The sequence below is a fragment of the Homarus americanus genome, unplaced genomic scaffold, assembly GCF_018991925.1.
Source record: "Homarus americanus isolate GMGI-L3 unplaced genomic scaffold, GMGI_Hamer_2.0 scaffold18703, whole genome shotgun sequence".
Taxonomy (NCBI): domain Eukaryota; kingdom Metazoa; phylum Arthropoda; class Malacostraca; order Decapoda; family Nephropidae; genus Homarus; species Homarus americanus.
Window position 1 is genome coordinate 10,812,013 of NW_024749779.1, and position 24,610 is coordinate 10,836,622.

The 24,610-nt window shown below is 43.0% G+C and overlaps 1 protein-coding gene across 1 annotated transcript in view; it reads left to right on the top strand.

Annotated features, from left to right (window-relative positions):
* Window positions 1–574: 574 nt before the first annotated feature.
* Window positions 575–24,610, top strand: part of LOC121853921 — a 176,975-nt gene continuing 152,939 nt past the window's right edge. The window contains 1 exon segment of the mRNA XM_042348323.1: window positions 575–2,335. Coding sequence (XP_042204257.1) covers window positions 615–2,335 — 1,721 coding nt within the window. The 5' untranslated portion in view covers window positions 575–614.

The window sequence follows — 24,610 nt, forward strand, 5'->3', positions numbered from 1 at the left end:
TGCGATAAATATGAAGGTGGTGAATGACAGCGCAGAGAGGGCAATTGCTCTCATAGAGCGTTATAAAGAGTCTATAACGCAAAATGAGGACCAAAAGCAGTACCTTTTACAGGTTGTTGCAGCTCATCGCAAGAAGTTACCAACGGCAAGCAAAGCTGCTATGATGAAGGGATACAAATAAAGAATGTGTATTGGTGTTCTAGAGTTATTTAGTTTGTAATTTGTAAAACTTATAATTGTATTTTGCTGAATAAAGACAATGTGTTTATAATGTGTTTATCTAGCCCCGAAAAATCCTTATTACGTACTAAATGGAAAAAAAGAGGACATTGGATTGACCTCTAAATATGCTTTAAATGATCCAATTTTTTTCTGGGATGCATTTTGTACCTAATGGACAAAAATAAACCTTGTGGAGAAAACGTATACAAATATGTGATATTTTGTGTGTGTGTGTACATAATATAATTGTATGAATATGAATATTTTGTATTTACGATAATTTAGCCAGTGTTTAAAAATGTTATAATAAGGTATTATAGTAAGAGGGTTTACCACACAGTATAACCTCAAGTGACTCACTGTTGTCCTTTCTCCCGCAGAAGATGTGAGCGATGAGTAAGCCAGATCCCCTCCTTCAGTCCTCAGCCACCCCGCCACCGACACCATCACCCAAGGCCCTGCTTCTGCCTCTGTTTCTTCTGATTCTCTTCTGCTGCGCCCCTGCTGGATCTGCTTCTGCTGGTGCCGACAAGCAGAGATCATGGGGCGCAGCAGAATCACCAGCAGGCAGCGGCAGCGGCTTAGAGGTCACAAGTACCTACTGGAGTTCTGCCAGTGAGTTTTACCGCAGAGTCACAATCGGGTCGGGAGATTTAATGGACAGTGAGATTACTGTAGTCGAAGAAAAGGTGTTACCTGACGCTCTAGAAGACAGTGATGGTACTTTGTTTATTGTCCGCGCAGCCTTACCGCCGCCCAGTGAACCTTTAGTGCCAGAGTCAGAGATACGTAGTCCAGATGACAAATACGTCATTATCAAGCGCTCTGACTATCATGGACTCTCACAGGACTGGCCTCATCCAAGTTTGGATAAAGAAGGAAAACTCTTTTCTGCAAGAACAGTCTGGAGTCAAGTAGAAAAATCCAAAGGACATGATCTGTTTGAGCAAAGAAACTGGGGTCAAGAGGGTGAGAAGTTTGAACAAGTATCGAGCGAAGATAAGAGCAGTGGCGAGCCTCGACACGGGTCCTCCATTACAACAACGGTGGGAAAAAAGCGGGAAGTGGCCATTGTTAAGGAGAGAGAGACCCATTTAAGACCAAGAAAGTGGGAACAACCCAGAAAAAATAAAGGTGGAGGGAGAGAGCAGGAGGTTCAGAAACCCGGTCCAGGCGAAACATTGCCACTCGGAACAGACAGACACATTACATCAGACCACAGCAAAAGGAATTTTGGTCGAGCTTCAACCACACTGTCGGGAGATTCTCATGACAATGTTCTCCGTGACCGTCCTAACACAGTGAGAGTCACCCGTGGTTTGGGTACACAGCACAGCAGTCCAGAGATTTCAGGACTCTATACCTCCGGTTCCAAACGTGACGAGCATACCAGTGTCGATATCTTAGGTTTACACAACATTCCGAGTGCCACCCCTGTCGCAACTCAGCCTGGGGAAACTTCACCTGCGTCGTCTTTACGAGACACCGCTCGCCTGGCGATGGGTGTGCCGATTGGCGGCAAGCCTGAGAACCAAGCTGATGGGTGGCACACCGGCGTTGGGGGAGACGACCACGCTGGTGGGTGGCACACGGGCATCAGGGGAGACAACCACGCTGGTGGGCAGCACACGGGCATCGGAGGAGACGACCTTGCAGGTGGGTGGCACAAGGGCATCGGAGGCGACGACCACACTGGTGGATGGCACACAGGTGTCGGGGGAGAAGACCACGCTGGTGGGTGGCACACGGTGGGGGACTTGCAACCAGCCTGGGAGACCTTCCAAGAGGATGATCGCTCATTAGACTACCATCATCAACACGATGACATGATAGAGTCAACTGTGGACCAGGGAGATCAAACCTGGCCCTCTGGCGGTGATGATCATGACCACTGGCCCTCTGGTGGTGCTGAGCACAGCAGCTGGCCCTCTGGCGGCACTGATCATGACCAATGGCCCCCTGGCAGCACTGATTACGACAACTGGCCCACTGGCGGTGCAAGGTATGACCACTGGCCCTCTGGTGGCGCTGACCACGACAACTGGCCCCCGGGAGCCATACACGGTGGACCAAGGATACCCCATCTGGGACCTGGACCTCCTGGCCTCACCACGTAAGTAATACTCTACTGTTGTCTATTACTACGTACTACTTTGCTGTAAGCTGGCTGTAAAAACCTGTTTTCTCTTAGCTGGATGTACTCTAATGTTATCTGTTAGCTGGGTGTACTTTACTGTTTTCTGTTAGTTTGGTGTACTCTACTTTTGTTTGTTAGCTGGGTGTACTGTACTGTTGTCTGTTAGCTGGGTGTACCCTACTGTTGTCTGTTAGCTGGGTGTACTCTACTGATTTTTTTTAGCTGGATAAACTCATTTGTTGTCTGTTAGCTGGGTATACTCTACTGTTGACTGTTAGCTGGGTATATACCCAGCTAACAACAACTGTTGTCTGTTAACTGGGTATACTCTTCTGTTGTCTGTTAGGTGAGTATACTCTGCTGCTGTCTGTCAGCTGGGTATACTCATTTGTTGTCTGTTAACTGGGCATACTCTACTGTTGTCTGTTAGGTCGATATACTCTACTGTTATTTGCAAAGTTAGATATAGTCAACTCAATATTTCATTGTTGATGGGTATACTCAATTCTTTTAACACAGATGTAAACAAAACGTTAGTCTTTTCACAAGTACTTTACCAAAATTCATGGTATAACAGTGCATAATATAACATGAATTTAGATAGACCTGATGTACTTGATATACTTATGATATGGGCAGTTGAACACGACTCATAAACTCTTTTTAAAAATTCTCACTTATCGAAGTAGACAACAGTATTCCTAAAAATTGTATTAAACACGTTCCATAATTTACTCTGTATATATTTAACCTCACCCTGCCAGGACTCGAACCCATGATCTTATGCTTATGACCGGGGAACGTTACCTCTAGACCACCAGGACACTGAAAGCAGTCCTAGACTTAGGTCATTAGAGTAACGTTTTGCCAAATCCGGTTTCGAAGCCGGATTTGGCAGAGGTAATGTTCCCCGGTCACAAACATAAGATCGTGGGTTCGCGTCCTGGCGGGGTGAAGTTGTTTATTATATGTAGAAGTCCGCGCGCTTTATGGGCAAATGAAATATATATGGAACCTCGTGTTTCGAAGCAGGATTTGGTAAAACGTTACTCTGATCACCTAAGAGGAACGGGTAGTCCCCAATTGGAGATTCATGGCGCCATAAGTTCGATGAACAGGATTTGTGTGAAATATAACAAAGTCTAGGGCTGCTTTTAGTGTCCTGGTGGTCTAGAGGTAGCATTCCCCGGTCACAAACATAAGATCTTGGGTTCGAGTCCTGGCGGGGTGAGCTTGTTGATTATATGTAGAAGTCCGTGCACTTTATGGGCTAATGAAATAAATATGGAACCTCGTGTTTCGAAGCCGGATTTTGTAAAACGCTACTCTGATCACCGAAGAGGCACGGGTAAATCCCCAATTGGAGGTTCACCCGGGACTTGGTCACATTATTCGTGATGCCATATGGCAGCAGGGTCTACCATTAGACAACACATCATGCTTTCAATATCTTCTCAGGCGGGTAGTACCTCCCTGTTTGATAGCTGTCTATTACCTACTACCTAAAACGCACACACACACACACATGTTCTACTGTCACTTTTAGTTTATCGTCTTATAGAGGGATCTCACCACTAATACCTGTGAGTAGAGCTGGTTAGTCCCAGTAGAACACAAGCATTATTTTGGGTATATATATGTAAACCTAATGAAAGTTACTAGTGTGCCCTGAGGAATGCAGTGATGGCTAGGGAAACACTGAGTAACACTGAGTCCGTTTATTATGGATGAGAGAAATACAAGTGGTGACTCGCGTGTGCCATGCACGGCTCACACAGTCAGACTGAGGCTGCCTTGCCATATGGCAGCCTCGGGGCAATGTTGCCACATAACACGTGCAGTGTTGCCACGTGATTATATATATAAATGCTATTCGGCACAGTAGCTTATGTACAAGGTTGCTACTCCGCACAGTAGCTTATGTACAGGGTTGCTACTCGGCACAGTAGCTTTGATACATAACCTACACCTAAAGAGTCGTTTTCTGTTTGATTGTAAAACTAGTTCTCTGCACAATTGAAGTGTGATTAATATCATAGTAATTACACAATGAACGTGTAGCTTATGAGAGTATAAGAAGCTAATATGGGAGATTCTGATTACACTTGACTGGATGATGTGAGATATCGAGTATAACTGGTTGTAAACTGTTGACCTATGCAGGGCAATGGAGCACAGAGGTCATTTGAAAGTCATTGAGGTTACGTGACCAATACGTCACGTGCATAAGTAGTACTACACACTTGATTAGTGTATAAGTGCCGCCTCTTCTGATGATTAAGTGGTAGCCTATCCTGGTCGAATGGTAGCCCAGTTTCCTCACTTATTCACTGAGGGGTCCAGATGTATTTCCACTCTGCTTCTGGTGGGTCTCCTGCTTAAGTCTCAAAATAGTACTTGACTGTAGAGGTTAAGTATAGTCGTGTGACTATATAACTTAGAGTATATTAATATCAAGTACAGAGTTGCTGGGATAGGTTGTTATTAGACAAGACCCGGCTGAAGACTGACTGATTAACTATCCTCCCGGTACACTCGTCGTTTGGGGCAGGATATTACTCAAGCCTACTCAACGTGTGGCAATGGCCCAGGTGTTTTCAGTCTACATTAGGAATTGTAAACGATGGCATTTACCAAGTGACTAAAAGGCGACACTCGGGCGGGGGGCGCTTGAATGTTTATAAAACACCAATAAGGCGACTTCCCGCTTGGGAAAGGGGGGGGGGGGTGCACCCGTCCCACGAACACATTAATAACTCAATAAAACTGGTCGTTAAAGACACCAATAATGGTTTGTTGCCAATAGCTATTGTGAATTAAGCTCCTGCACTTGGCAATGCGCGGCTTACAAGAGTCTAATTACCGTGGGTGATGTAATCATATAAACATTATGTATTTAAATAAGAATTACTGTCTATTAGACAGAGGCTAACTCACACACACACACACACACCTAGTAGCTTACCTCATCATATCTAATGGACAGATAGATGCACATATACTAAGATAGAACGATAGAACATATAGATAGTTAGGTAGGTACGGCAAAATAGCTTAACACTCATATGTGGACAGATGAGAAGATAAAATCATATACTGACTGGTAGATAGATAGGAATAAAAAGATGGAAAGGAAGTATAATTGCCTCTGTCAACATATTGACAATAGTACTTATATAAATCAACATGTAGCATAATTATGCATAATTTACACGACCTGAATTAACTAGACAAATAGAAAATAAACATAGCTTCCCACGTTTTTGGATGACATTCCCTTCTACTACACTCACTTGTGATGTGCACAGGTGATCACCAAGTGCCCAGTGCCCTGTATCTCACACGCGACAGACGTGTTAAAGGAGCTCTGTAAATTATCTCCTATATTCTCTCGTAAAAGGAAAGTTGCCTATTATTGGTTAGATCGTCACTGATAACAATTGGGTGTGCCATATTTTATTAATACAAAAATAAAAGCTAGATGGTGTTTGTATGAACAATAAGAATTGTGAAACAACTACAAAAAGAGATTACAACGATAATCCAACAGTATCTACAAGAGTTACAGATACCAGCTGGATGGAACACCGGCTAGTACAAGGTGACTAGAAGATAGAATTACCTGACATTCCACCACTAGTTATATCGATGTTATCAGGTGGAATACCTAACATCCACGCCAGGAACATGACGTGATAATTGGTGAGATATCATTGCCTGGAACACAGGTGACTGCGTAACAACACCTGGTAATAAGATTTAGGTAGATAGGTAGAGACAGAGAGAGATAATTAAGCAGATAGATAGATAGATAGATACATAGAGTCATCACACACTCTAAACCAATCACCACACACTCTAAAATAAATCACCATACACTTCAAACCAACCACCACACTCTAAAGAGTCTAAACCAATCACCACACACTCTAAAATAAGCCACTACACACTCCAAACCAATCAGCACATTAATCCAACCACACTCTAAACCAATCACCACACACTTTAAATCACACACTCTAAAACCCAGTTACATCAGACATATTATAATTAATTTAGAGTATGTGAGATGTAACTTTACCTTACTCCTATACTTAAGTCTCCTACTTCATTCTGGCCTAATTGTTTACTCTCGAGACGTTAGTATCTTACTCTCTCACAATCTCTCTTTGTATGAATAAGATTAACTCAGTATCTCTCACAAACTCATTTCGTAGTAATAAGACTATCTTAGTCTCTCTCTCTCTCTTACCTCCTAGGAATAAAAATTACAATATCTCTAGCGCCGCGTCTTAGAACCTCTCAACTTACTGAAATAAGATACAAGTTGTTTAATAAAGGATTAGTTAGTATGATAAGACGTCCCATTGACCCGTGTGATAAACTAAAGACATTTGATACTAAGATGGAGGTAAACTTAATTAATGTGATCGTGTTGTTTAGCGATGATTTTTTCTTTTAATTCATTTTTGGGGAATTTTTTCTGGGGGATTTTTTTAGGAAATTTTTTCTTGGGGGTAATTTCTTGGATTTCTTGTATACTGGGGATTTTAAGAAGGTTGTCTTCTTTTTTTCTTGGGGGAAATGTTCTTACTTTGGGATGATTTTCTTGTGCTTTGATGGATTTTGGGGCGATTTTCTTAGTTTGGGAGGTATTTTATGTTATTTTTATTTGTTATTAGAGATTGTTCTGTTTTCGGAATCTTCTTGTTCTCGGGGGATTATATTAGTTTGGGGTTATTTCCTTCAATGATGATTTTCTTAATGTTCTTGTATAACTAAATGAACTGATTACATATATTGAGAATTAGGATTATTGATTTCATTATTGATTAGGTTAGGTCTTTCGTCTTCTTCTTTTTCTTCTTCTCTCTCTCTCTCTCTCTCTCTCTCTCTCTCTCTCTCTTAATTTGTTTATTTGTCTGTCCGCTTATATATATATATATATATATATATATATATATATATATATATATATATATATATATATATATATCCCTGTATCAGTCTCTATCATTCACTCTCTTTTTTATCTCTCTATCTTTCATTGCAGAGTGGCTGGAAATGGAAAACATCTAAGCACACACACACACACACACACACACACACACACACACACACACACACACGTCATCATCCCTTGATTCATTACTAGTAATTTTTATTGTTATTAAAGCTGTGTTTTACTTTCTTACTCCCTTTCAAATACAACCCTGAAAATGTCTACTCCTGTCACCTCACACAAGATATCTTCACTCTTCAGAAACACTTACTTCCCCAAACTCACTCGCCGCTATGTTCCCCATTCATTCACACACACTGCTGCTTCCTGGATATGTGTCTCCCTTACGTCTTTCACCTATCTTTCTATCTTTTTTGTTTGTATTTTCTTCTCCCTTTTGCCTTCTTCCTTCTAATCTTTCATTTGTAATTATTTCAATTTGACTAAACTATCTAAGAATACCTGAATCAGTTCTCTACTTAACACATGCTTGCCTCCTACATTTCTGCTCTATTTCTCTATCGATATCTATTTTGTATGATTAAATATAAATGTTCGTTTCTCTTTAAAGCAGGGAAACACACAAGCCTTACCGCTGTTAAATAAACGCTAAAATATAAATAAATACTCACGCTTTTATATTTGCTTTACTGAAATAGTTTAATCCTGAACATTTCATAAAGGGGTTGACATTGTGTTGTGACTTTTTAAACTTTGATATTTTGATTCACTCCCAGCGACGCGGAAGTTGTTTTAGTTAGCACAAAAACAACCCATTGGTTAAAATATTTCTTCCTGTAAAAACTTACATTTATTTATTGAAAGTTTAAGCTAAAATCTCCTTGGTCTTAAAGATATTGGTAACTATTATACTTCTGATACGAAGCGAAAATAAATGTATTCACATTTTACGAGTATATGGAATTTGCTATTTTTCGAAAATATTACAAGAAATTTACAGCAAGACAAAGCCAGACTGAGGAAATTTCCTATTTGAAGTGAAACAATTTTCATGTAAGTGTTTTGAACAAATTAAAACTGGAACTGTGTTTAAAGTAAGATAATATTTTACTTCTTCACACGACGATATTATTTTTTAAATAAATTATAAATTGGTAAATTGTTGTAGCGGAAATAAAGATCTTTAAGGACAAGACAAGAATCTTAATATTTTCCCCTAGATGGGAAAACATCTTAGAAGTGTATAAATCATCATGTGTCACAGAAAGACTTCTGGTTGAAGCAAGTTTGATTAGAGAATTAAATTCTATAAACCTTAGTGATGGTCAGTACAAAACTGATAATATGTTACACAAATTTATTTGTCAGTGGCCCAAGATTAAAAATGCTTTGAAAGCATTCGAGTTAGATATAGGATAGATGATTAGTGGGTCCCATATTTTTGACCTGACTTAACATGATTAGTTACGTCGCCCATTTTATTAAGCTTGATAGACGAATTGGACGTTAGTACAGTCAGGAACAGGGCTGACAAGGAAGGTATAAAAATTTTAATTGTTGGTGACTCACAGGTAAGGTACTTGGACAGATCCTTTTGTGATAAAAATAAAAATAGGATGAGGGTGTGTTTGCCAGGGACTGGGGTGGGGGATATAGTTGACAGGATGGACAATATCTTGTCTGGTAATGGGAACAAACCCAATATCTGCCTCAGTGCAGGAGGCAATAATATTGGCCGGTGTAGGAGTGAAGAGCTTCTTGATAAGTTCAAGACAGCTATAGATCGTATTAGGACTAAGGGAGGGATCCCTATCATATGCCGTGTCCTGCCTAGAAGGAGAGTTGGCAGTGAATGGTTGTCAAGGGCAGTTGGTGTCAACGACCGTCTTGACAGATATTGCAAGTCAATATCAGTCCCATTCATTGACAATTGGGACAACTTCTACAGCAGAAGGGATGTTTATGCTAGGGATGGGGGTGCACCTGTCTCGGGATGGGGTGGCAACCCTGGGGGGGTTTCTAGAGGGGGCAGTTCAAAAGATATCGAAGTCTTTAAACTACTAGAGGAACATATGGGCACGGGGGTGGAGGAGACTGCTGTGGCAGCGGGTAAACAAAGCAAAAGGTTACAGGGAAATAGTGTTAGGAATGATGCCAAAGCTAAATTAGACAGCGAGTTACGACCTAAACGCGGTAAAGGGAGGACTCAGAACACGACTAACCTAAATGTCTACTATGCGAACAGTAGAAGTATGAGAAACAAAATGGATGATATTAGGGCCTTGGTATGTACCGAAAAAATCGATATAATAGCATTTACTGAAACATGGATCAACCTAAACTCACGTGAGTTACCTGTCGAATACCAAATTGCGGATTACAAATTGTTCCATACAGATAGGCCGTCCAGGAAAGGAGGTGGAGTAGCCATCTATGTCAGGGATAATCTGAAATGGGAAATAAATAAGGAAATAAAAACTGAGCGGAATGCAGAAATAATTTGGATAGAATTAATCGATGGTAGGGAAAAATTAATCATGGGAGTAATATATAGACCTCCCAATCTTGATGAGTTAATGAGAGACTTATCTGGGATGAAATGCGCGAGAAGGTTGGACCAATACGTCTCAGATACCGGCAAGCTAACTGATAACGACGGAGAAATGAGCAATAGTCTGAATAAATATTTTTCAACAGTTTTCACCATCGAAAATTTAAACATGATACCCGAGGCACCGACTCTATTCAGAGATAGTGAAGAAAACAAATTAAGCGAGATAGTAGTGACTAGTAACGATGTTAATAAGCAAATAGACAAACTGAAGCCTAATAAGTCACCTGGTCCCGATGAGATATTTGCCAGAGTATTAAGGGAATGTAAGGAAGAGCTTAGTATGCCCTTAGCAAAGTTGTTAACATGTCATTAAAAACAGGTGCAGTACCAGAATCCTGAAGGATAGCGAATGTAATACCGATTTTCAAGAAGGGGGATAGATCACTATCCTTTAACTACCGCCCAATCAGTCTAACATCAATAGTAGGTAAATTGCTAGAATCAATTATTCCAAACTCTATTCGAAACCACCTGGAGAAACACAAGTTGATCAATGATTCCCAATATGGCTTCACAAGCGGGCGTTCATGTCTAACTAATCTATGAACATTCTTTTCATAGGTTTTCGAATCGGTGGACGAGGGGCACAATTATGATGTGGTATATCTCGACTTTAGCAAAGCCTTCGACAGAGTCCCCCATGAAAGACTAATTCGAAAGGTAGAAGCGCAGGGCATCAAAGGTAATATCCTTAAATGGATTAGGGCGTGGTTACGGGACAGGAAACAGCGAGTGAGCATAAACGGACTAAATCACATTGGAGCAACGTCACTAGTGGAGTTCCCCAAGGCTCAGTACTTTTACCATTATTATTTATTATATTCATAAACGACATAGATATCCGCATAGACAGCAACATAAGTAAATTTGCTGATGACACTAAAATAGGACGTGTAATTAAATCTGACGAGGACTCTGCATAACTACAGGAAGATCTAAAAAAATTTTTCGAATGGTAGGAAAAATGGCAGATGAAATTCAATGTGGACAAATGCAAAGTACTCAGTATAGGAGATGTAAACAGGGAAACCAGTTACCAGATGAACAGCAATGCAATTGAGAAATCCGACTGCGAGAGAGATTTAGGAGTAATGATAAGTAGGAATCTTGAGCCAAGTAAACAATGTGTTTTTGCTCGTAACAAGGCTAATAAAGTACTTGGGTTCATACAAAGGAGTGTTAGTTACAAGACTAGGGAGGTCATCTTAAAGTTATATCTAGCGCTTATGAGACGTCACCTGGATTACGCAGTTCAGTTCTGCTCACCATATTACAGAATGGATATTAGGGTGTGTCATACGGAGGCGAATTTTTTTTTTGAGTTTGAAAAATCGGCCTATGGTATTAATGATGTAGTTCTATGTGCAGAATCATGTGATATCTTCAGATTTGAAAAGTTTTTATTTTTTGCTAGGTAAATTTTAACTTGAAATCTTATGAAAATTCAGTATTCCCACCCTTTTACCAACAACACTATATAGCTTATTTAAAGTAAAGTAAATGTATCAGGTTAATTTATTAGGATGAAAATGATCCAGAATAGTGAAACGAGTGATCTTGACACATTTATTCAATTTAATATTCCTTTAGAAAACAAAATCATCAAATACAAAAACCGGTTTTACTACTACGACCCGGTGTTGCTGCACACCATAGAGAACATGTCTTTCTTGCTTCTGTTTCTACTCATCACCTCCCTGCCAACCACCTGAGCTCGGATGTAGCCTTCCCTCCTCTCCTGGCTGTACACGTGACTGCTGGCCTCGCTCACTTGCTGTACACAACGCTCTATACTCTGGGTGTGCGAGGGCCAGGCAGGGACATGCATGGGGTTGTCCAGGAAAGCTCTGACTTGAACATTGGTGAGGCTGCAGGTAAGAGGGGGGCTCACTGCCAGCCTGGATGTTATCCAGATCTATGAGATCAGTGAGGGTCTTGGCACCTAGATTGACTTCAGGAGTCTTCCTGACCCTGAAGGAATCGTCACCAACTGATTCGTCATGCCCAGATCCTCTCATAAGTCTCATATCCAAGATCTTTTTGACTGCCACTCTTCTCTCCTCTTCATCCTTACTGCAGAGCATTGTCTGCAGAACTGCCTCGGGATGAGCATACCAGGAAGATCTCCTCACAGTCTGCTCAACAATCTGAACAACCTTCCTTGGATGACTCCTCAGGAGCTCAAGCTGGAAGAGAACATGCCTCGGACCTTCGGAGAACGATGACTTGACCTTGGTGTTGAACCAATTTGGCAAGTAGACACTCACGATGAATTGGACAATAAGTCTCAGGTTGTGAAGCTGGTTCCCTTTCAGTTTATGATGAGCGACCCAAATTCTGCAGAACCTGAGAGCCGTTGTGAGCCACCTAGAATGTGAGACTGGACCTATCTGCAGGTAAGCAAGTCTATCAGGCATGACCCCAGTTTTGATGGCATTGCAAATCATGTAACCATAGTACTGGTCAGTACTCAGGTCGTCAATGACAGTATGTGCAAGCTCAACGAGTGGAGGGGCAACTGTGATTTTTTCAAAGCTCGGATTTATTTCTAACTCAGTGGCAGAGTCCAGCATCTTGCCAAGAGGACCAGACCATCTGTTGTTTGAAAGAGTCTTGCCATCCAGCTCCTGGATCAGATGTCTGAGTGGCAACTCGTTGGTGTGGAGGTCACAAACAATCCAGACCAGCTTCCTCCCAATCTTCCGCTCTATCCACTGTATGACCCCCCTTGCCACCCTGTGTTCGTGTTGGTGCTGTCCCCTCCAATGGCCTGCAGGGTCTGGTCTACGTTCCTCTCTCTGAGCCAGTTCACAATGTTATCTGCCACTATCTCAGCTGGTTTCCTGATGTCATCTTTCTCTGGAGTGAAATGCCACAAATACTTCCCTCCTGGTTCACTGCAGCAGGAGTAATGTTCCTCCTTCACCATGGCAGGGAACAACTTGTCAGAATCTCCAACTTTCATGAACACTTTAGTGTCATCCCTTCTCCCATCAAAGAACAAACAATTGATTCCATTTTCTCTTATCCCCTTATCAAACTCCTCTTCTAGGTTACTGACAATTTTCTCCTGGTCAGCACTCGGATCAGCCATGGGGAATCATTAAACTCTGAATCAGCTTGACTCCAATCATCGGCCTTTTTTACCTCACCCTGGGCCTTCTCAAGTCTCTTTTCCTCGGCAACTCTTCTCCTCTTCTGTCTCTCTGTGGCAGCCTCCTGTCTCTTGGACTCCGGAATATCTTGGCTAGAAATCATGAGAGCCCCTATACTGCCAGTCTTCTCTCTCTGTGCTTTGACAAATGCCAGTTCGATCACAGGAATCTTCAGTTCACGCTTGCAAATACAGGAGATGTGGGCCTCGGATTTACAGTCACGATCGCATCCAAACTCAGGACAGAGAACAATTGGGCACTTGCAAGTAATTATGTCAAATAACTGGTCCAGTTGCTTGGCAAAGCTGTCCTTAACTGCAAGTTTTCCTCTCCCAAGAGAGATATCTCTTGCCTTTTCCCAACTGGCTAGCAGTCTCTCACTAATCTTCTTCTGACTTGTTATGACTGGAGGCTTGAACTGAGCGTTAGCCAGAGTGCACTGTGCCAAGACAGCTTTGGTCATATCACTGGCAATGTCTTTGTTTGTGTAAGTTCTTTGGTTCTTTTCACTGATTTGCCTGATTAAAACACCGTATCTCAAAGCATCTCTCAATGTAGGCAACTCCGACTTCAGGAGCTCTCTCCCAGACCCAAGATAGTGACTGAGATGCCTGGATATTTGGTTCCTCGTCCTGACACAAGCAGCCATCGCAAATATTATCAACTTATAAATGCATCAGAATCTGAAACAGAAAAAAATATTGTTAGTTGGGTTGTTAAAGAATGAAGTCAGAAAGCAATGTTCACTATTTAATTGTAATGCACTAATGCAGCTGTGCGTTAGATTTTCGATAAATTTCACGCTAAAATTTACCTAGCAAAAGGTTGTAAAATATTGAAACTGAAATTATTTTCTGTTTATATACACTAAAATCTACCAAAAAAGTGATGGGCCATTAGTTTTAGCTGATCTTCCCTCCTATGACACACCCTAATGGATATAGAATCCTTGGAAAGAATCCAGAGGAGAATGCAAGATTAATCCGGGCATTAGGAACCTTGAATACATAGACAGGTAAAAGCATCGTAATTTGCACTCCCTAGAGAGACGTAGAGTGAGGGGCGACATGATAGAGGTGTATAAATGGAAGTCAGGGTTAAACAAAGAGGACATTACAAAGGTACTCTAACTATCCAACCAGGAGCGAGCTCGCAACAATGGTTTTAAATTAGACAAATTTAGATTTCGGCGTGAAATAGGTAAACACTGGTTTGGAAACAGAGTAGTGGATGAATGGAACAAGTTACCAAATATCATCCATCATTAACTCGAATACGCTGGATAGCTTCAAACATAGGTTGGATGCGTATATGAGCAATAGGGGTTGGGTATAAACGGGACTGCCCAGTATGGGTCAATAGGCCCGCTGCAGTTTCCTCCATTCTTATGTTCTTATGTTCTTAAGCTCCTTTTGTGTGTGTGGTGGTGTTGGTGTACGGATTAGTGGATGTCATGTTTATGACCTGACCTCATGTTTAGTAAGGTCAACCTGTGTACCTAAGCCTCTCTCGGTCCTTGTAATTCAATTGCCTCTGAAGATGTCTTGAATAAAGACGAAAGCTAAGGAGCTCCATTGTTTCCCTTTTCCTGTGTGATTTTATCAAGACATATGTAATACATACAGGAGGCACGTGATAGACATAGACGGAACACATAGCTGGCAATATATCGGGGAAAAAAAATACGTGGACACATTGTAAAATACATAGGATGAACACAAAGGAACACACATAGAACACACACAGTGATGATATATAGAGAGGACTAATAGAGGAGAAAATAAAGGGAAACATATGGGGAAGCATAGACGAACACATAAGGGAACAACACATAGTGGAACACACTGAGGGACACATAGTGAATATATAGAGGGAACACTTAGGTAAGGTGGCCACGACACGAGATTCGATCCTCGGTCCTATATCAATACCCTGTGATGACTGATAAATATTGGAGTAAGAGAGAGAGAGAGAGAGAGAGAAATACAACTTCTAATAATATTAATATTTAATTGTTTTTTAATTTATGGCCTCCAACCTCCCTTTATAGCCATACCTTCACACACTTTATTACCAAACTATCCTAATACAAAGCTGAGTCAGTTAAGCTGCAGATCTATGGGGCAATGGAGCATTCGGTGACTGTTACCTCATAGTAGTCCATGTCTGTGACTGTTGTTGGTTTAGGGGCCGAAGATCTTGTTCCCTGAGACACGGCAGAGAAGACCTGAGCAAAAACAATGGTAGGCGACACCTCAACCAGGCCAGGACGTACTGTAACTTCAAGGTTGCTGCTTCTATTCTGATAACATCTCAGCCATCTCATCTCGCCCGATGTTGTGAATACCAGAAGAGTGAAGCTGCCATAGTCGATATTAAAGAAGGCTCGCTGTCCGCTCCTCCAGAATCCCAGATCACTGATGTCCACGGAGGCTTCGTTAGTTGTGTTGGCAGTACGGTGAAAGGATTACTCTTCATCCAGTGGGAGGAGGGTCAGTCCATAGCAATGTCGCGGCATATCTCCTTCAACATGTTTACTATGACGTCCCTTATTTCATTGTGTTTCATGCAAAGGAAATCTTTATTCTTGCACACCATGGCATGGTTGATGCCGTAGGCTATTCTGCACACGCATTGGACACACCTCTACTATTTTATTCACGATCTCTGACAGTTGTTCAGTGCTGCAAGGTTTTCCTGGTTAGCGAGGCCATTTCCTCCTTGTCTTGGTGGCAGTGCGAGGAATGATCTTTCTGCTGGGTTAAGGTGGTTGCTTTTCACTAGTGTTGGAATAAATTCGTTCCTGATGGCTTCTTCCAGAGGACGGAAGAGAGGTCCGATGCTAGGGATAGTGCGCACCAGGTAATTCCAGCGATAATTGACTTCGTGAGTGAATGCCACAAATGCCTCATGTGGCTCAGTCTTAGCCATTTCTGGCAGAGCCTGGATTTCCTCTCATTCGTTTACCTTTTCATTCACGTATTCAGTATTGAAATTACTCGTGCCGATGACTGTGCTTATTTGTTTTTTGGCCTTCCTTTGTTATTTTGACCTCACTTCCGTGAAAGGTTTCTATAACTAGGTCGTAGCATGTTGACTTCACAATGAGGAGGCATTTGATGGCATTTGGGTTGTACTCTATTTGTTAATAACATGATGTTACCAAGTCGTACCCATTTTTTTTGTTCCCTCAACATTTCCTGGCCCCTGTGAGGTCATCAGCATATGCAACATGTTTGACCTTGGTCGTCTCACAATTAATTTGTTGTTAAAACACGGATAGGCCTAATGCATGCATTGACATGGCGATTGGATCTCCCTCTGTCGTTCCCTCTATTGAGGTATATGGTAGAATCTTCAACTAGGGCCTTGAAGCTCGTTATATAGAGATTTATCGGTTTCCTGTAGATATCTTCCACATTTTTGGCAAACCTTTGATGCTTGATCTTGACGTTGTGTCGTGTAACCTTGATGTTGAGAATGTTGAAAGCATTGGGGTGTCTACTAGGAGTATAGCCTCACAGTTATGCTTCTCAAATATCTTTTTCATGACCTGGTGGCCTGCACATACTTGAAGTTTCTTTGCTGTAGCCCTGACATCACCTTTGACTACCTCCATTATATAATTACCGATAATTTTTCTAAGCACTTCCCCCACCCTAATAGGTCTACACCCCGGATTATTTTTCAGGAGATGATGCTGCTGGCCATTGGAACTTGTAGGTGTTGGCAGCAAGAGTTGCTAGCTTTCTTGCAAGGGCGACAAGGGCGTTGCAAATGTCGTTTGCTGCTTCGCCGAATTTATTATTACTGATGGTGACTCTCTATTAACTGGCCACCAGACTTGATGGTCCACCCCTCTTTCGGTCATCAGTACTTTTTTCCACACCTGTTATTATCTCGATCATAACTGCGTTTGGTGGGTCTTAATTACACTGGAACCTGATGAGTCAACTTCATTTGCAGGAGCGTGTTATTCTTCTGAAACTGCATGGTCTTTCTGTTTATTGGCAGCACCCATCCCGAGGACTCCTCTGTTAGAGATCTCATTGCCGAGGTCACTTTTCCAGTGTGCTCTTGTTACCAAACTGCCTGACCACATGATCTGGGCCTTGCCTCTTGTCTCCTGAAAAGTTCAGTCTCTCTTGCAGCATTTTTGCCTCACTCAGGATTTCATCAAGATCCCCCTTTTGCTACATTCTCCTTGAGTTTTCTTTTTGAGTGTGTTCTCTGGCAGAAGATACAGGGTATTATTGCCAGAATTTGAAGAGTTAGTGGAGGGAGGGAAGTGTTGAGAATATAACTATGTATGAGGCGTGTCATTTCCATGTCCATTTCTTTGGTGGCCCCACATTTTGGATGCTCAAATAATTTTGTTGGGGACGACCATGCAATTTATGAGATCGGCTTCTTTAGCCCACACCTCTGCCTCTTCACACGAAGTGCCCATCCAATTTGAGAACTGCCTGTCATTCTCGCAATGCATATCTCCAATGTTTGGCGCAGCGTTTCTTGGCTCTACATTTTCAGACAAAGTGGACTCACTGCTATAGTTCATGATGTCGTCTGCTGGTGTTGTCAGGGCAGTATCCACTGTGTCCTCCAGTGATGGATCCCTGCCCCCGTGATTCTGACAGTTGTTCCCCTCCCTGCACCCGATATATCTACTGCTATTTCTCACACATTCACAGTTTGTGCAGTTTTGGTTCCGGCTCGAACAGATGCAATGACAGTTTCCTGGCATAATGCTCCACACTTCGAGTAACATTGAGGGATGCAGTCAGCAGTGGATTGCTAGTTTGCGTGGTGGGTGGGGAGATAACAAAGATTTGGCTTTCGCACTTATCCGGTGAGGAGGAGCGATTATGACCTTAGATCACTCGATTCATATGGGTCACGAGTGCCCGACTAACAAGTATACGTCGCTGACCCCTTCTATGGTCTGTTTTAGATGAACTAGGTCATATGAATATGGCTAGAGAGTTGACAGGTTGGCCAGCGGTGTCCGGGAAATAAGGACTTATGTCCATAGGGCCACCGAGACACCTCTTGGGGGTGAGAGTAACGAGCTATACAAACTCAGAATTATACATTGGGAGAAGGAACAGTCACAACTTCTATGATCACATTGATGTTGGTATAAATAATAATGACTTCCATAGACAGGTGTGGAAAGCAGAGGGTGGTTGACACTGTTTAGGGTATTTATTTACATGTGGGTAGCGACAGTAAGTAAGAAATAATAGACCTTCCAACTGCGGCCACAGAGGCGAGACCACTCCCACAGAAGTAGGCATATCAAAGCTAGGCAGACGAGCTGGCAGGCACCACCAGTGTGTGTATACCAGTGATCACTCCGAGGTTGAAAACACGAGAGGAGTGAAGCTGCCTTGATCAACGTTCTGAATTCTCTCCCCATATGCCCTAATCTTGCCGTTCTCGTTCCTCCTGTGTGCAGCATCGAGAGCTAGGTTGCGGTGACATGTGGGCATGGGATAAAAAATCATTATGACGTCCACACGGGCTTCGTTGGATGTGTTTCAAGTCCTGTGACGGAGGTTCTCCCCGTCCAATGGAAGGAGAGGCGGTTCCACCATGACGTCGTGGCAGATTTCCCTCAGTAGATTTGCTGTTAGAAAGATCCCTTACTTGGACATGCCTCAAGCATACGAAGCCTCCTTTCTTGGTTGATGTCATAATATGAGCCGCACACACACTGGGAGGGCAAACCTTCTACTGGCCTACCGAACCTTAGAGCAATGGCATCTGTGAATTCTTGTTTATTAAGGATGAAGCCTTTTGCCCTTATCGGTAACGTTGTTAACCAGTTCGAGGCGCCCAACTCCTGCGCTATAGCTACTTTTCTTTTCACGTTCTCTGGCATTTGCTGGAACAGTTGTTGCAGTTTATCACTTTGTATGTGCTGCCACTGTCGTAATGGACCGTCGAATCTTGTTTAATTCGTTGGTATCCACCTGAATTGCTGCATTCTGATCTATTATGTGCTCAGTGAGAGCTGCCGTGAGCTTGACAGAGTTATGATGTTCTGTACGGGCAAGCTCCACTGGATTAGTCAATCCCATTCCTCCTAGTCTCGGTGGTAGTGCAAGGAGTGACCTTACTGCTGGGGTTAAGTAAGGGTTTTTCACGAGTGTTGGGATAAAAGCGACATTGATGGCTTCTTCGAGAGAGTGGAGGAGGGGGTCTGATATCAAGGATAGTGCGCATCAGGTAATTCCAGCGATGCTTGACTCCATGGGTGAATGCCGCAAAAGCAGCATGTGGCTCCATTTTTGCAATATCAGACAGAGCTTGGATTTCCTTCACCCACTCATCCACCTTTCCCGTTACGTACACTATCTTAAAATCCTTCATGCCAATTACCGCACCTAGATGCCTTTGGTCATCCTTTGTTATTTGTACATCACTTCCTACGAACAACTCCATTCCCCGTTCATATTGTTCTGGTTTCACAATAAGGAAGGACTTGCTGGCGTTTGGATGGTACCCTATTTGTGGACCTCGTGATGTTACCAGGTCCCACAACTTTTTGATGTCCTCCACTTCTCCTGCTCCTGTTAGGTCATCAGAGTAAGCCACTTGCTTGACCTCGGTTGTTTCACATTTTATTTTTAAGTTGGAGCACAGACAGGCCTAGTGCGTACATTGCCATGGCGACAGGGTCCCCCTACGTTGTTCCCTTAGATGACTGTATGGTGGTATCTCCTCTTAGGGCTTTGAAACTTGTTATAAAGAGGTATGATGGGTTCTAATCGGTGTTTTCAACATACATAGCAAAGTTTGAACACTTGATCTTGAAGTTGTGCAGTATATCCTTGCGGTTGAGTATGCTGAATGCGTTGGAAGCGTCGACCAAAAGTACTGCCTCACAATCACGCTGCTGAAATACCTTTCTCATGGCGTGAATGGCAGCTTCCCCTCCAGCCTGGTGACCAGCACATACTTTCTGGTTCCTTGCAGTTGCCCTGACATAATCATTTACCACCTCCATTATGCATTTTCCAATGATCCGCCTCAGCACTTCCCCTACTCATATAAGCCTACATCCTGGATTTTTATCCAGGGAAATGAGGCGGCAGGCCGTCAAAGCAGGGAGGTGGTCGCAGCAGGAGGTTGCTAGCTTTCTTGCTAAGGCGGTGATGGCATTGCAGAGATCACTTGCTACAGCACCAAACTTGTTAGCACTGAGGATTACTCTCCAACCGTTTGCATCCAGGCCTAAAGGGCCAGCTTCTCCCTGAGTTTTCAGTGCTTCTTCCACACCATCCCTCTTGTTATTTTTTCGAACAGGGGAGCATTTGGCGGGATATAGGCTCCATGGAACCTGATACCTTCCTCTTCACTTGCAGGGGGATGTTTTTCCTTCAGATGTTCTAGTGTCTCTCTGTTTATTGGCAGAACACTATCGAAAAATTCCTCTGTGAGCGATCTTACCGCCAAGGACATTTTTCCCTCAAGCATCTTGTTACCAAATTATCTGGCAACATCCTCGGTGTTTTGCTTTCCGTCTCCTATGAATTTTAGAGTCTCCACCAGTGTTCTTGCTTTGCATAGGAGATCAGCAAGGACCCCTTTCTGCCACATTGCCAATCTCCTTTTCATTGCTGCCATGTTTCCTTTGCACTTAGACCTTGCATGTGTCCTTTGGAAGAATAGATGGGGTATTATGGCCAGTATTTGAAGACCTAATGGTGCCAAGGGGCTGTCATGATTGTAAGTGATTATGAAGCATGTCATCTCCCGGATCATTTCTTTGGTGGCTGCGCACATGGGTGGTTCAAAGAGGTTAGCTGGTGACCACCTGACCACGTCTGAGTGCACTTCTTTGACCCATTTCACCGCATCGTCCCCCGACATGCCTTTCCAATTTGTTGACTGTATTTCATTCACCTCTTGAGTAGTATTTCCGACTGAGTGGGATCACTACTATCGTCTGACATGTCGTCATCAGGTGATGGATCTCTGCCATACGGATTTCGACAGCTGGTCCGTTTCTTACAACCCATACATCGTGTGTTACTTCTCACACACACATAAACAGGTTGTGCATTTCTGATCCCGGCCTGAGCACTGGCAAGCACATTTCCCAGCCATGATGTCGTCCTGGGAAGGAGAGGGCAGTGGGAGAGGTAGGAAGTTGTGGTTTGGGAGGGGAGGAAGGGCAGGCAGTTTTGGTGTACTGGCCGACGAGGCGGAGCGGGCGGGGCGGGGGCGGGGCGTGGGCGGAGCTTTGGAGGGGGGAACGGGGCGGGGCCGGGGCGGGGGCGGGACAGGGCCAGAGCAGACCATGGCTGGGCACAGGGCGACCAGGACCGTTACCACTCATGACCAGCTCGGGTTACAGACCAAAGCCTACGTAGCACTGGCCAATACCAGCGCCACCTGCTATACAGTCCCCGGCTCTCCAAAAATTATCACTAATATCCACTCAGGGAGTCCACAGGTGGACGACACTGTGATCACTTCACGCACTAAACATTCATAAGTAATAATTCCAGAAGTTATCTGGTTGTCCCTCTTAAGACCTTGTTTTTGACGAAAAACCCGGAGCTATCAGGACCCCATCCTCCCTCCACAACACCACCACTACTACTAATACTACTTCGTGGCCTCCATCCTCCCCCAATAACCACACCTTCGCCGCCATTTTATTAACCTTAAAATTAAATATCCGAATACATAAGCAGCTATCCTAGCTGTGTTGAGTCAGCAGATTCTCTAACCCTCTCTCACCATGAACGGTTACGAGTTTGATAACGTGGCGCGGATACGTCCGGATACGCCGACCTGCCCCAAGAAATTAAACCTACTAGTTCTCAAGAAGTTCTTTGAAACTAATGATATCGTGGGGGTCACCAAGAAGGAACGACTGAAGCTCCATGGTGACATCAAGATCACCTTCGCCGAGAAGGGTATGCCCGTACAGCTCGCGGAGATCCCAGACATCAACAGCATTCCATTTAAAATGATTGCCTACAAGTGGGATAACCTGAAGCTGGGAGTAATCTCCCACGCCGAAATTGCCCACGTGGACCAAGCAGAGCTGAGTGAGCTCCTCAAGGGGCAACTCCAAGTTGTGAAGAAGCTTTCCGACACCACTGCCCTCATCAGACACCATACAACCTTACCCAAGGAGGCTCAACTGGCGTGGGTAACTGTGCAAGTCAAGCCCTACTGCAGACCGAAACGCTGTTACAAATGCCAGCACTACGGACACACTGTCAACAAGTGTGAGGCGCATGAGGACACATGCTCCCTGTGCGACAGCCCCGGACACCGCTACACGGTCTGCCCCAACACAGTAAAAAAATGCGCTGCGTGTGGCGGCCCACATTCCTCCGCCGAAATGGAAGGAGGAATGCAGGATAGCCAAGGCTCGACTCGACAAGAAACTGAGCTACAAAGAGGCCCTCCTTGCTGTACGCTCCCAAGACAAGAAAATACCAGCATAAAAGAAAAAACCAAGAAAAGAAAACCCAAGAAAAGAAAACTCAAGAAAATAGTGTTAGGAATGATGACAAAACTAAATTAAACAGGGAGTTTAAAACTAAACGCGGTAAAGGGAGGACTCAGAACACGACTAACTAAAATGTCTACTATGCGAACAGTAGAAGTATGAGAAACAAAATGGATGATATTAGGGCCTTGGTATGTACCGAAAAAATCGATATAATAGCATTCACTGCAACATGGATCAACCTAGACTCAGGTGAGTTGCCGGTCGAATACCAAATTGCGGGTTACAAATTGTTCCATACAGATAGGCAGACCAGGAAACGAGGCAGAGTAGCAATCTATGTTAGGGATAATCTGAAGTGTGAAATAAATAAGGAAATAAAAACTGAGCGGAATACAGAAACAATTTGGATAGAATTAAGTGACGGTAGGGAAAAATTTATCACAGGAGTAATATATAGACCTCCCAATCTTGATAGAGTCAATGAGCGACTTATCTGGGATGAAATGCGCAGGGCTTCCATACACAACAAAGTCTGTATAGTAGGCGACTTTAACCTTGGCCAAATAGATTGGACTGACCTTACGGGTAACTCAGAATCAGAGGATTTTCTCGAGACGATCCACGACTGTTTCCTAAGTCAACATATAACCGAACCCACACGGGGTAATATTATACTCGATTTAGTTCTGTCGAACAGAGAAAGCCTCATTAGCAATGTCGAGGTAGGGAACGAACTTGCAAACAGTGATCACAAAGAAATTAGATTCCAGTTAGATTTTCAGGGCAGACATAAGGAAAATTCCACTGAAGTACCAGATTGCAGAAGGGCAAACTTTGACAGTTTAAAGAGGCAGCTGAGAGAGTGGGGTGTCGCGCTTGGCCGTGAACCTGACAGATGACTCGGACCTGATAACGAGATCTGAGATTGCCGAGTTCCACGACAATTTAAATAATGAGTTACTTAATGCACAAAGGTAGAACATACCATACAAAAAACTCAGATCAGACAACAATGAGCCTAAATGGATAAATAATTATTTAAAGAACATCATTGGCCAAAGGAAAGCTATAGGTAGAAGGATAAAGCGTGGCGAAATTTACCTCCAGGATTATTATAAGATATTGGCGAGTAAGGTTAAAACTGGGATATGGAAAGCCAAGAGGAATAATGAGGTAATGATAGCAAGGGAGGCGAAGACAAACCCCAAAGGATTCTACCAAATGTATCAAACTAAAACACGAGAAAAGATTGGACCAATACGGTCAGATACCGGCGAGCTCACTGATAACGACGGAGAAATGAGCAATAATTTGAATAAATATTTTTCAACAGTTTTCACCACTGAAAATTTAAACATGATACCCGAGGCACCGACTCTATTCAGAGATAGTGAAGAAAACAAGTTAAGCGAGATAGTAGTGACTAGTAATGATGTTAGTAAGCAAATAGACAAACTAAAGCCTAATAAGTCACCTGGTCCCGATGAGATATTTGCCAGAGTATTAGGGGAATGTAAGGAAGAGCTTAGTATGCCCTTAGCAAAGTTGTTTAATATGTCCTTAAAATCAGGTGTAGTACCAGAATCCTGGAGGATAGCGAATGTAATACCGATTTTCAAGAAGGGGGATAGATCACTATCCTCTAACTACCGCAAAATCAGTCTAACACCAATAGTAGGCAAATTACTGGAAGCAATCATTTCAAACTCTATATGAAATCACCTGGAGAAGCACAGATTGATCAATGATTCCCAGCATTGCTTCACAAGCGGACGTTCTTGTCTAACTAATCTATTAACATTCTTTTCATCAGTTTTCGAATTGGTGGACGAGGGGCACAATTATGATGTGGTATATCTCGACTTTACCAAAGCCTTCGACAGAGTCCCCCACGAAAGACTAATTAGAAAGGGAGAAGCACATGGCATCAAAGGTAACATCCTTAAATGGATTAGGGAGTGGTTACAGGACAGGAAACAGCGAGTGAGCATTAACGGCACTAAGTCCCATTGGAGCAATGTCACAAGTGGAGTTCCCC